The sequence below is a fragment of the Eublepharis macularius genome, chromosome 9 (assembly GCF_028583425.1).
Source record: "Eublepharis macularius isolate TG4126 chromosome 9, MPM_Emac_v1.0, whole genome shotgun sequence".
NCBI lineage: Eukaryota > Metazoa > Chordata > Lepidosauria > Squamata > Eublepharidae > Eublepharis > Eublepharis macularius.
Window position 1 is genome coordinate 85,209,206 of NC_072798.1, and position 13,609 is coordinate 85,222,814.

Here is a 13,609-nt window from a genome sequence, read left to right on the forward strand (position 1 = left end):
TGTACTTTAAAATTGTGACACCAAACACATTTAAAATGTATACAATTTTGTCTTTATAGTGACTTTATACAGCTGTTCCTTTGGTCGGAGTGATTGTAGCCTATGTCTTGCAGCTGATCCCAAGTACGAATGTGTGTGGTGTGAAAACAGCTGTGTTTACACAAAAATGTGCCGAACGCCTACTGTTACCTGTCCTCCTCCAGTTATTACTCAGGTAAGTAAAATATATTTGATCTGTATCATCCATGTCTCCGAAAACACTGTAAATGTTTCAAAGTGATTAAGGACTTTTGAAGCAATTATGACTCCCTGTGGTTATCCTAGCAAAATTTGCCAAGTCCCTGATTAAGATTCTCTTTATGTCTTATTTAAGAACAGCAGGTCATGGATATGCATGGTGACTGACAGGGAGTTAGAAATGGTTCATTGGGCAAAAACATGTGGTGTTTACACATCCTATGTAGTGAGAGACTGCCAATAGTACCTCATTATCCTAGCTACCTCAATTCATGCCCTCCTTGCACTTCTCAGATAGATTAAAAGACCAAGGTGATGTGGAAAGTGTTCAGTGTTGTTTCTTCCCTAATTAGAATTGGTACAGGGAAAAAGAGGTAACACAAGAAGGAAGTAAAGAGTCCAGTAGCACCTTTAAGACTAACCAACTTTATTGTAGCATAAGCTTTCGAGAACCACAGCTCTCTTTGTCAGAGGCATGTTAGTCTTAAAGGTGCTACTGGACTCTTTACTATTTTGCAATTACAGACTAACATGGCTAACTCCTCTGGATCTATGACAAGAAAGAAGGGTAGCCATGGAACCAGAGCAGCGCAGGAAGAAGTCCTGTGGTAAGGCTTCTGCACTTCTAGGGCAGAGCTAGGTTTTGTAAGAGGAATGGACCCACCATCCTTCCATGTCTCTCCTCTTCATATCATCTGGTTTAACACCCTGTGTGACATGATACCATTGTACTGATCGCCACTGTGCTAGTCTCACTGCCGAGATGAGAGAGCAGATTTCTGTTCACATGGTTTTCTAATTTTGTGATCCTAAGTCTTACTGCATTGTTAATTGGATGTCTTATGCTGTCTCATTGAATTGTTCTTTATATTTTGCAATCTGACTTGAGTCTCAGGTAGAAGGGAGGGCTGTATATAAAGTAAATAAATAAAATAGTGTCACATACTATGTTGAACTACAATAATACAAGGATGTGCAGGTATCTGCCCAAAAGACTGTTAAAGTTGATAATGAACCTCTGCTCCGAAAATGTATTACACATCAGACTAAATAGACTGGGATCTATATCAAGCTAAATACCTGTCCAAAGAGGTGTACACCAGGGCTGTGTTCTTGCACCTCATCTATTCAACTGATATTTAAACGACTTCGTTCCAAGCTTGCAAGGCATCTCTACCCACACACCATGCTTGGGCATGGTGCCCACCTTGTTATATGCAGTGCCCGCCCAATGCCCACCTTGTTATATGCAGATGACCTTGTCTTGCTCTCCAGAACCCAAGTTGGTCTGAAGCAAGCTATTAAAGCATTTATTGCCTATTGCAACAATGAAATCTTGGAGATGAATGAAGACAAATCCAAAATCATGGTGTTCTGAAAGTCTACAAAACGATTAAACAACAAATGGAAAATTGGTGCACATGCGAATTACAACGGGTCGATGAATTCAGATATCTAGGAGTCATTTTCCAGTTGAATTTATCCTAGTCCAAGCATATTCAACATCTTGCTCTGAAAATCGGCTTAGCTCTACTGGCTTTAAGGAAATTCTTCTTTATTCAAGGAGCCCAATATGTACCAGCACTTCGGAAGGCATACACAGCTCTCGTAATACCACACATACTATATGGTTCCCCGATCTAGTTCCTGGGGCCAATAGAACAACTTGACAAGCTACAGTTAACCTTCTTCTGGAAAACACTTGCTCTACCACCATGTATAGCTCCCACAGTCATACAACTTGAATTGGACCTTCCAAAAATCTAAACTGATCTGGAAGGCCATAGTCAATTTCAAATACAGACTGCAAAACTCCAAAGTTCTTCCAATCTTCACTAAATCAGCAGCCTAAGAGCACTGCTGGTCAAGGTGGAACAAAATTGTGGACACAGAAATAAACAAATTAGGTCCATGGGGCCCAGGAGCTTTAATGGGGAAAAGACGAGAACTCCTTATAGAGAAGCTGCTAAAGCAGGACTGGGACTCCCTTCTAAAAGACGCGGCACGAAAATGCTCCCCGCTTTACGTGGGAATTAAATATCCTGCCCAGTTCGACCAGCCTCATTACCTCAGTATGCTGGTAGTCCCAAAACTGAGGCAGTCATACATGGCTGCACGTTGCAATGCATCACCAACAGCCTAGACGAAGGGCCGCTTCCTCAGGATACCATTGGATCAACACTTCAACAACTGCCCTTTGACTGAAGTTGACTTGCAATCCCATATTTTCTTTCACTGTCCAAAGCATGAACGAGCCAGAGAGAAATTCTTTAAAAAATGAATGCTGAGGCATTCAAACATCTCTGACGCCTCAAAATTAAGACTGTTACTGAGTAGCCTTTGTAAAAACTGCATTGAAGACGTGGCAACATTTTCTTTAACAGTTATTTTTAATTCTTAAACTTTGTTAGAGTGTATGGCCTATGGGCTGTTAAGCTGAATAAACTGATCCTGATACTGAAGGATGTACAGGAAAACAAGTAATGGCACCTAGTTCTGCTCTGAGGTAATACCTGAAAAGATATTTTCACAGCTTCTGAAAACCTGTATAGAAACCGAAATACTCACTGGCACAATGCTGGAAATGAGTCTGTTTTTGTTTGTTTGTTTTTAGGGAAGATGTCCCTACCACATAGCAGTGTTGTTGCTCTTTTGTATACCTTCTGCAATGCTGTTTTTTCCAGATGTAATAAATGAGTACCTGAGTTCTTTCAAAATAAACCTGTGTGTATTCAGTTTATATTCATATCACTAATTGTGTATAGATTTCCAAAACAGCTACGTTTCAGTTAAGCGTTTGCAAGCATCCAGAAGCATTTTAAAACTCCATGCCCTTTTGAATAACAAAGCTGCTTTGCAAAATCAAGATTTTCACCCGGTAATCCTTTAGTTTTTTGCAGCAAAATAAAACTGAGCGCCAGGGGCACCTTACAGGTTTATTCCAGCATAAGCTTTCCTGAGTTCGAGGTCACTTCATATCACTCTAGTCTTGTTCCATCTACACTGGCTCCCAGTTTGCTTCCAGATCCAATTTAAAGTGCTGGCATTGACCTTTACAGGCCTATATAGCTTGGGACCGCATAACTTAAGGACTGCCTATTCCCATATCTTTGAAGGACTTGCTTTGGATGCCCCTGCTCTCTAAGGCTAAATGGGTGGCAACCCAAGAAAGGGCAGTGGAACTTTGGAACTCCCTTCCCAGAGAGTTTTTCTTGTCTCCCTATGTCATCGTCTTCTGCCAGCAAGGGAAGACTTTTTTGTTTGCTGTACCACCGATAGTGGTGGAGAGTGCCCTCAAGTCAGAGTTGACTTATGGCGACCCCTGGTGGGGTTTTCATGACAAGAGACTAACAGAGGTAGTTTGTCATTGCCTGCCTCTGCAGCCCCTGTCTTCGTTGGAGGTCTCCCATTCAGTTATTAACCAAGGCTGACCCTGCTTAGCTTCTGATATCTGACGAGATCAGGCTCACCGGGGCTATCTAAGTCAGGACTTGCTGTACTCCTAGTAAACTCTTATTGGCCTTCCTCCCTGGTTGTGTATGTCTGTGTGAGTTTGTTTCTAAGTCTATATGTTTTAAATTGTATTTATATATGTATTTGAAATTATCTGTCTTAATTATCTATTTTTGGCACCTTGGAGACCCTATTTTTGGATGGAAAGGTGGCATATAACTGTTTTAAATAAATAATGTGTGTGTTATGTGCTGTCAGGTCAACTCTGATCTATGGCGACCCTAAATAAATTAATAAACTTCATTAAATGCATCTCAGGACTTGCAAAGATTTATGCTGGAGTAAACATTGTTAGTCTGTAAGATACCCCTGGACTTTGATTTCAAAAGTAGTTTATTGTGTGACATGAAGAGTTGTAGTCCAATAAATGCCAGCCTCAGCCCTTTAGGATTATTTCTTTGCGCTTGGTCCACCATTTTATCAGGACATTTCACGGCAAAAACAGGTGCTTGTAAACAATATGCTCGTCGACTGGAAGGAAGTCTCAGCTGTAGGACCTTAGACCAGAGAAAAGTCACATTACATTTTGTGTTCAAAGACGAGAGTTATCAGAGGTTTTAGACAGTTGCAAGAAAGGTATAAACTGAGTGAAATGCTAGGCAGATATTTTATATATAATAGTCATAGCCTGCTGAGCAGCTGTGTTGTAATAAACCATAATAGAATTCTATTTCTGTTAGGTGTTTGAAGTGTAACAGCTTATTATTGATTTTGTGCTATTTGTGAAAGCATTTAACTTGAGATTCTATGGTAGAAATTTGTTAGCTCTTGGGTGTTTTTTTAAAAAGAACATAATTAGCATCTCTGAGGAGTTAGACAACCAGATAATGCAGGAGACTGTATAAAAATCAGTGCTTTGTGGTTGAGTTTCAAACTTTCCACAGTTTGATTCCAGTTTTCTTTCTTCTGCATCAAGGATGGAACAATTTTTTACAACCAGGGTGCCATAAACCTCTGAAGTAGTTGTTTGGGATCTGGGCATAATTGCATGATTATAGGCAGAAGAGGCAAGGCAGGTGAAATTGAAACAGATCCTAGAGGCCTCTGGGAGATATTGTCACTAAGAGAGGGAGTTATGCCAGATGAGATACAGCACTCAAATCTGCTCAGTCTGTGTTGGCTTGTCAAGAGTGCAAAATGATCACTTCCCCTCAAGGCTCAAAATGTCATCTTGGTATTTGGTTATGGTTTAACCACAAAAGTATCTTGTTTTCTTGAAGTTAAGCAGAAGTCCAGGGATACCTTAAAGTCTAAGGGTTGTATCTTATGATCCTCTTCCACTAAGAGTCAAGCTAAATAAGACACCAAGCATGGGTTCAAGCCAATGGTCCATGATGCAGTTTTTACCTGGGAACTGTGATTTTCAAAGACAGAACCATGCGCGGGAGGAGGGAAGAGAGGGATTCCCTTGAAGTCCTCCACCTGGCTGCCACCTCTGCCAGCTGCTCACCCACCTCCCTCTTTCCCCCCTGCACTCTAGGTGGTGGTGCAAACTGTTAAAGCACCAGTTTCTGCTTGACAACCCAGATGGGGAAATAACTGAAATAGTAGCAAAGTTTCTCTACAGTGCCATGGCTATACGCCCTGACAAGTAATATTCTGTACTGGTTTTGCTGCCCTGCTGCCCTGCTCCTATCTGTAATTTTAATCTCATTCTGTATGGACTCATTTCTGTATTTAATATCTTATATTTTGTATATGCCAATAAAGGCTTGCTTGTTAAACGCCATTGACACATTCTGTTTGCCTTTGCACCCTTCTTCTGTGCTCTGGCAGCTGCACACCTGCAGTTCTGGAGGGAGTGAAAGCACGAGAAAGGAGGTAATGCACAACAGCCCACGCCGCCTCCTAGAGCACAGGGGCAGAGATGGAGGGTGGTGAGCAGCTAGAGCAGGTGGAGGGAAAGGAACTGGCCGAGTAGCTGGCAGATGCAGCAGCAGTGGCCAGGTGGAAGGCTCCGAGGGAATCCCTCCCCAGCCTTCCCTCCCAGTGAGCCCCTGCATCTCTGTCTTCGAAAACTACAGTGCATTACCAGCCACGGGTTTGAATCTGTGCCCGGTGTCTTGTTTAGCTTGACTCAGGGTGGATTTGATTTAAATCAAACTGATTTAAATCACAATTTAAATCACTAGTCATTAAGGCTTGATTTAAATCATAGTTTTCTACATAAAGACTAATTCTTGCTGGTATAACTTTAATATGCAAGTAGATGCCTGCCTTACCGATAGGTAAAGGAACTTCATTAAAGTATTCCCAAACTGGGTCTCTTTTACAGCCTGCTGCCATTATAGGTTTTTTCCTCCAAGGAAAGAATGTGATAAACCTTGGGTCATACACACAAAAGATCCAAAGACTTGTGCAGTATTGTGCTCAAAAAGTTTCACTTTCATTTTGTACTGCTTGCCCCTCCCTCCTCACACTTAGTTTCTTCTTGTGCAGATCTATTCCACTCCAATCAGAAAAATATTGTTTCTATTCACTGAACTTCTTGAAACTTAGCACTGGAGGGGTTGATTCTGTCTTCATAGGTTTGTAGAACAATAGGATTAAGGTCTTTTTCTCAACTCTGTTCATGTTATAACATTTTTGCTGTGAAGAAGAGGCATGTGATCTCTGCTGAGCTGACACAAATTCAGTTTTGAGAACTGCAAAACCAAGCATCTGTGATAATATCTTGTAGGCAGAGAAACTGCCCAATAATCTTACAAAAACCTCTGGAAGAGCATGAAATTGTGAATGGATTAATGGAATTTATTTACCAAAAAAATTAAACATATACAGCCTTATTCTACATAATTAAAAACTAATCTTTATTTCATGCTGGAATAACCTTTGGATGGTAATATATTTTCCTCAAAAAGCATTTTATTTAAAAAAATCCGATTTAAATAAAAAAATCTGATTTTTTTGATTTTTTAAAAAAAATCATTGATTTTTATCCACCCTGCTTGACTCTAAGTATTCCTCCAAGGGAGAAAGACTGCCTCTAATGCAGAATGGGGTTTCCTGATGAAGACAAGTCTTCTTTCTCTGTTGGAGGAAGACTTGGTAGAAAGGAGGCTTAGGAGCCAACCTTAACAAAACATTCCAGCATACGTGTTGGTGAGTCAGAGCTCACTTCATCAGCTCTGAATCATGAAAGCTTATGCTAGAATAAATTGTATTCATCTTCCCACTGTACTTCAGCTTAATTTTGCTGCAACCAACTAATGTGGCTACCCCACTGGAGCTTTCCTCAGGAAGCTCTACATCCTTCCAATGTTGGGGAAGGGAGCAGAGAAAAATCATGATTCATAGGTCCCTGCATGTAAATGTCGAAGAGGGTATTGGAGCAACGAAAGAATCCTCCTGGGTTGTGGTCAGCTAGTCACTATCCAGAGGCAAACACTAAGCTAAGATGACCCAACGTCTAATCTTGTTATGCCAACTCTAGAGCTCTTAGAGCAGTGAGCCATTTCTAAAACTGGACCAAGACAGAAAATACCCAGATGTTCTGCTCTACATTACATGTAGCTGAAAATCAGGACAGCGTAGTTCACAGTGCAGTCCCAGAGGGTACTGCACCTGCACAGGCTTACCACTGGAGAAGGTTCCAGAGCAATAAAGAATGTTTTGGGGCTCTCCCCCTGCCCTCACACACCAGTTTTCCCACCTTTTGCGGCATACTGAGGGGAGCGGGGAGCTCCTTCCCTCAGTTCTCTCTCTGCCACATAAGACCTTTTAAGCTCTCTTTTTCAAAGGTTACCTCAGAACTTGCTTGAGTCTTCTTTGTTCATCCAAGGGACTCTTTTCCTTCATTTTCTCCTGGAAAGATTGAAAAAGAGAAAAGATTTTTAGAAAGAAAAATGCAAAACGAACAGAGGCCACTCAGAAGGGCAAGCCCTTTCAGTCTTTCTTCCTCTGAGCTCAAAGCCGCCACCTATTGACTTCCTCCCGTCAATCTTTGGACTATCAGGCCTGTTGAGTTTTTCACTTTTACTCAAGACAAAATGCCTCATAAAAGTACTTTTTAAAACGTGTTCAGAGTGCAGGGCAAGGATGCCACAATCACGTCATCGTTCCCTTTGCCTGCTCTGTCTCAAGAAGGAATGTGATGGGGCTACATGTTCCATTTGCCTCCAATTTACCCCCAAGGCAAGACACAATAGAGACTTTAGACTCATAGCTGCCTTGAGGGAAAAGGCCTTGGAGGCCGCTTTGAAGGAGAAATCTGCTCCCTCTACCTCGGCACAAGCTCCCACTGGCAGGCTGTGCGCTTCATCCATTCCACCTGGCACCTCCTTGAAACCCACCCCTCCTTTGGTTCCAAAGGCCCCTTTGGTTCCATCAGCTCCACCAGTTCCATCAGCAGAGGCTGAGCAGGACTCCGTGTATTGCAGCAGTTTTGAGCCAGCTGCGGAAAAGGCCAAAGGTAAATTAGAGCATCTTCACTTTCTTGTAGGCACCACCCCAGCTGTTCTCCATCTACTTCTTGAGGACTTCCTAAGTTCTCCAGTTTCAAGTATGGTTCCCTTTACGGTAAGCCCCTTTACACTCCAGGGACTTACCAAACCCTGCCTCATATTCCAAAGGCAACAGGTTTCGGTTTCATTTTCCCAGCCATGTCGGACGCTCCTCTCCGCAGGTCCGGGAGGAAGCGCCCGTGCAGCCTGACCGGGTGGTTGGCCCACAAGGGTTAACCCCCAGGACTCCCAGTGAGGGGGTCAGGGTCCGGAGCGCCGCGGGAAGAGCCCCCTGAAGTCGATGCAGGGGGTAAATTGCCCATTTGCTCCTATGGAGGCCGGCAGACTTGCGCAGCACATCGCGTGCTGCCGGGCCATGGAGAACGGCAACAAGCAGATTTAAGGTGAAAACCTGGAAGGAAACGAATCCCTTCTGTTATTCTAAGCGTATGCGAAGGACTGGTGGGAGTTAAAGCTAAGAAGGTTCGGATATCTTCCCCTTCATTGATTTTTGGAACTTAGTTGGCGGACTCCCCCCCCCCCCCTAAGATGGTGATGAAAAAGCAGAGCCCTGCTCTGGGCAAATCTGTTTCGGCTGCTTTGCAGGGGAAAGGAGAGTCTCTTGAAGAGGTGGTTAAGCGGTCGGTCGTTGAAGCTATGAAGCCCTTTGTTGATAAGCTAAATGAAATCTGTCAAAGGGTTGGTTCAGTTGAAAACGAGGTGAAAACCATTAAAGACGTAGCGTCTGGGGCAGAGCAGTCTGCTCGGGAAAACGCAGTACTCATGAAAGCAGCAAACAAAGAAGTAAAGCTTTTGGAGAATCAATTGATAGGGTTACAAATGGATCGTGCTCAGACGGTATTGCGTCTTCAGAATGTGAAGGAGGAGGAGAGTGAAAGCTTAAAGGATTTAGTGCCGGAACTTTTGGCGTCATTCGCAAAGGCAACTAAAGAAGAGTTAAAAAGCGATATTCTGGAAGTCCGCCGGACATCTTCAAAATATGCAACGAAGCGTCAGCTGCCTCGCAAGATTATTATTGACTTTTCATCTAAGAAGACTCGGGACACCATCTTATATAATTCGTACAATGTGGACTTGGACTTTCTGGGTAACAAGGTTAAGATATTGAAGGACGTTCCATTTTTAGCTCGGAAAAGAAGATTCAAATATAAAAGGTTTGCAGCTCTTCTGAGGAAGCGTGAAATAAAATACAAATGGTTATTTCCGGAAGGCATCTGGTTCAGTTATAAAGATCAAGCCTACAAGATAACATCGGAGGCACAGCTGAGGGACTTTGTGTTTAATCATCAAGAGTTTCAGCAAGGAGAAGATTTAGGATCTGAAGGGGAGAATGGGGAGGAGGGAGTGAGCGCAGCTACTGTAGCTGTTCAGAGAGACCTGCGACCGAGACACAGGGGTGGGGGGAAGAAGACCTGATCCTGACTGTAGTTCGTACTTTATAAGATCTACCAATCTAATAGCATATTAGAAAGTTTAACTTTAAATAATTGTATTATGAAGGGAATGCAATACTTTTAGATGTAGTGTGTGTTTTTTATATGTTGTTTTTCCCTTTCCCCCTGTTCCCCTTTTCCCTTCTTTGTAGTTTTTCTGGCTAGTAATTAAAAATAAATTTAAAAAAATATATATATTCCAAAGGTGACAGGGATGCTTGATCCACTCCAGGCCAACCAGTTCCATCCGAGGTTAAGCCTTCGGTTCCATCCAGTCACTTTGGTTCTCAAACTGAAGTCTCTTCAGACCCATCACCTATGGATCCATTCAGTCATCCTCACAAACTCTCTTTTTGAAGACATACCTCTTTACAACGAGTGGTTAATCAGAATGACAATATTTTTGGAGATAGAAATCATCACTATGGCTCTACAGTCTAAGGATCCAGTATTCCACCAGGCATATAGATGATTATGCTGCAAGAATCTTGCCATTGCATTCCGCCGACATTCCTGACTCAGATCTATTGAACAAGAAAGACTAAGGCCCGCATTGAGGATCTTAGATTTGAAGGAAAGTAATGACTGACTCCATGACTGATGATATTCTAGACAAGATCTGAAAAAACAAGTTTACCTTGAAGACACTGGATGTCACTCAACCTCTATCTTACTCCAGTTTCCACCCATGCCTCAAATCTTACTCTTATCAGTACAGGGGCCAGTCTGCGCGCGCGCCCCCCCCCCCCCCCCGCACCCTCCTTCTTGCCAATACCAACATGCAGGTCAGTCCAGTTTTAACCAGAGCTGCAGGCAGGATAATGATCAGAGAAGGAAACAGCATTCACAGTCCCCAAAACCTTATACTCTCCAGGAACAGGGTTTTTGACCTCTCTGCAGTTGCCAACACTATTTTTTTAATCCGTGTTTCTCCTGTTACTTGGGAATGTATTACCATCATTGGGTTCTTTCTGTTATTCAGTTGTCTTACAGATTAGAGTTCCTTTCCAGCCCTCTCCACAGTCCTCCTCTAGATTTCCCACTAATTCCCTCTGCAGTCCAGAGGGAAGTTCAGAGTTTACTGTCAAAAGGTTCTGTGGAACAAGATCCTGTCCATGATAAGTTTAGAAGTGTTTAATCTTATTTCTTTGGTGCATAAAAAGAATGGAGGGAAAGACTCGTTTTAGACCTCAGAGTCTTAAAATAAATACTTAATGTTAAAAGGTTTCACATGGTTTCCATTGCAGAGATTGCACCTCTACTAAGGACAGATGTTTGGTTTGCGATTGTAGGCCTACTGGATGCATATTTTCATGTTTCAGTACATTTTGGCCACACACAATATCTCTGCTTCCAGTGTGGGGAACTCGTCCTATACACAGTCTTCCCTTTTGGATTGTCTACCGTCCCATTTCACACTAGAAAACATGGTTGCACTTACCTGTAACTGATGTTCATCAAGTGGTCACCAATGCAGTCACACAACCCTCCCTCCTGCCCCACTGTGACCTCTTTAAAAAAAAACCTCTCTAGCTGAGGCAGTGAGAGAACTGAGGAAAGGTACTCCCCATTCCCCTCAGTGTGCCTAATAATAATAATAATAATAATAATAATAATAATAATAATAATAATACATTTCTGTACTGCTCTTCTAGGCACATTAGTGCCTCACCCAGAGCAGTGAACAAGTTACTGTTATTATTATCCCCACAATACAGCTGGGGAGCTGGGGCTGAGAGGAGTGGCTTACCCAAGGCCACCTGCTGAGCTCCTGGCAGTAGTGGGATTCGAACCAATAGGGTGCTCATTTGCAACTGAACCACTTAACCACTATGCTACAGACACTCTCAGGGAAAAGGCAGGAAAACTGGCACTTGAGGTGAGGGGGAGAGTGCCTAAAAGCACTCTTCAGAGCTCTGATACCTTCTTCGTGGCAGGCCTGCACAGGCACAGGACCCCTGTGTGTCTGCACTGGTGACTACTCATTGAACATCAGTAAGTGCAACCATGTTTTCTAATGAGAAATGCATATTACTCTTAGAGAAGATAGGAAAATTAATGTCTCTAACATGTTTGTTGACGATATCTTTTTCTTTTATTCTTGTGCTACCATCAAAATGTCTCAGGCTTTACTGTGGTCTTCAGGTTCCTGCTGGCCTCAATTTTTCTCAGCATGACAGTGCTTATTCAGCAGCACAGAAGTAAATGTCTGGTAGGGCAGAGTATTCAGAGGCATTTTCCTGCCTGAAGACTCATAGGGAATGTTAATGCAGTGGCCAAGTTAGTAAAGTAGAAATGAGTATGGCTATGGTGATCCACCAGTAAAAATGCACAGGTGTGTTGTAATATCTTACACTGTGTGTACAAAAGAGGAGTGTGAACTTAACGTGCATGCGTCTTCCCTGAAACCACACAAATAGGAAATTTCTCTGAGATCCCTGTGAAGTTCTAGATTGGGAGCTCTCTGCAGTAAGGAGCAGGGCTTTTTTCTGGGAAAAGAGGTGGTGGAACTCAGTGGGTTGCCCTCGGGGAAAATAGTCACATGGCTGGTGGTCCCGCCCTTGATCTGTCTGGAGATCAGGGGCGGGGCCACCAGCCATGTGACCATTTTCAAGAGGTTCCGGAACTCCGTTCCACCGCATTCCCGCTGGAAAAAAGCCCTGGTAAGGAGTAAAAGTGTCAAGGCTGCCACCTTTCCCACCAAGACTGGATGGTCAGCTGCCCTAATTTCAGAGCCTACGTGTCATCTTCACTCTCCAAAACCAGAATGAGATTCTGAAGTTTATGTCAAGAAATCCATCTACCCCATACCGTTGAAGCCCCTTCCAGTCAGAGAACCTCCTGTTGAAGCTATAATTTGATATTTTAAATTGCTACTGTAACATGTCAAATGTGTGTCTCTGTATCCTCAGATTGAACCAAAGAATGGACCACTAAGTGGTGGAATTTTGTTGACCATAATGGGATCTAATTTGGGCATAAGAGCTGAAGATGTCACAAATATAATGGTGGCAGGCACTAATTGTATATTTAAAGAAGAATTCTACTCTGTTTCTACCAAGTAAGTAATTGTCAGATGTTTTGAATGTCAGAGAATTGAAAAAAAGATGTCGTTTTATGTTCCAAGGACTACAGAAATATGAAATATGGAAGTTAAAGAGGTTTGAAATATATAATTTGCTTGGTATTTGTAAATGGAAATGAGTAGTAATTCTTTTAATAAGTTTTAGCTGTAATTCCAGAGCTCACTCCTATGTTTATCCTTCAGTTTACAACTGTAATTCAGCAAGACAGTTGTAATCACCACCTATCTTTATGATCCTATAGTTCCCACTTCAGTTTGTTTCTTGCTTTTATTCATATTCAGTGACTCCCTAATTTACTTGGAAATGAGATGCATTAGTAATAGTTGTCTCATACAGTTCACATTTTGTTAAGACTCACATTTCCAGATGGTGTCACTTCAGGAAAGTTGTAAATGTTGCATACTAAACATGTACAACCTTGCAAACATTGAGGGGAAAAAACCCGTCTCACATGAAAACCTGTACCCAATTACTTCCATTAAGGATACTTTTATTGTATTCAATTCTTACTATGAAAGTGGAAAACTTTCAATTTTTCATGCCTAACATTATTATAAATGCATTCCCAAGCAGTGAAAGCATGATGTGGCTTAAGATTTAGAAATTTGTTTGAAAAATTAATTTGTAACCTCACCTTAAATCATGTTGAAGTAAATGATATAACTATTTTTAATTGGCTGTGTGTAATGAAGACTTGGGATTCATCTTGTTCAATCAAGGTAATAGCGGCAGAAACACTAAAGGGCAATTTGTCTGGCTCATTATGTTTTATTTGATGTTTCGTGCTTTTGAGGCTTTTTAAGATGGTACATTCACCCCTCCCTTTTTTTTTTAAATTCATGTTAGGAAAGATGTACGTTCAGATTTTGACATACAA

General features: G+C 42.1%; 1 protein-coding gene across 4 annotated transcripts in view; it reads left to right on the plus strand.

The window, feature by feature from the left end:
- The window catches only part of PLXNB2 (plexin B2), a 400,939-nt gene that overhangs the window by 309,345 nt on the left and 77,985 nt on the right, over nucleotides 1–13,609 (plus strand). For all 4 annotated transcript variants that reach the window (XM_054989404.1, XM_054989405.1, XM_054989403.1 and 1 more), the window contains 2 exons: nucleotides 60–214; nucleotides 12,559–12,707. In XM_054989404.1, the coding sequence (XP_054845379.1) occupies nucleotides 60–214; nucleotides 12,559–12,707 (304 nt within the window). The remainder of the gene's footprint in view (nucleotides 1–59; nucleotides 215–12,558; nucleotides 12,708–13,609) is intronic.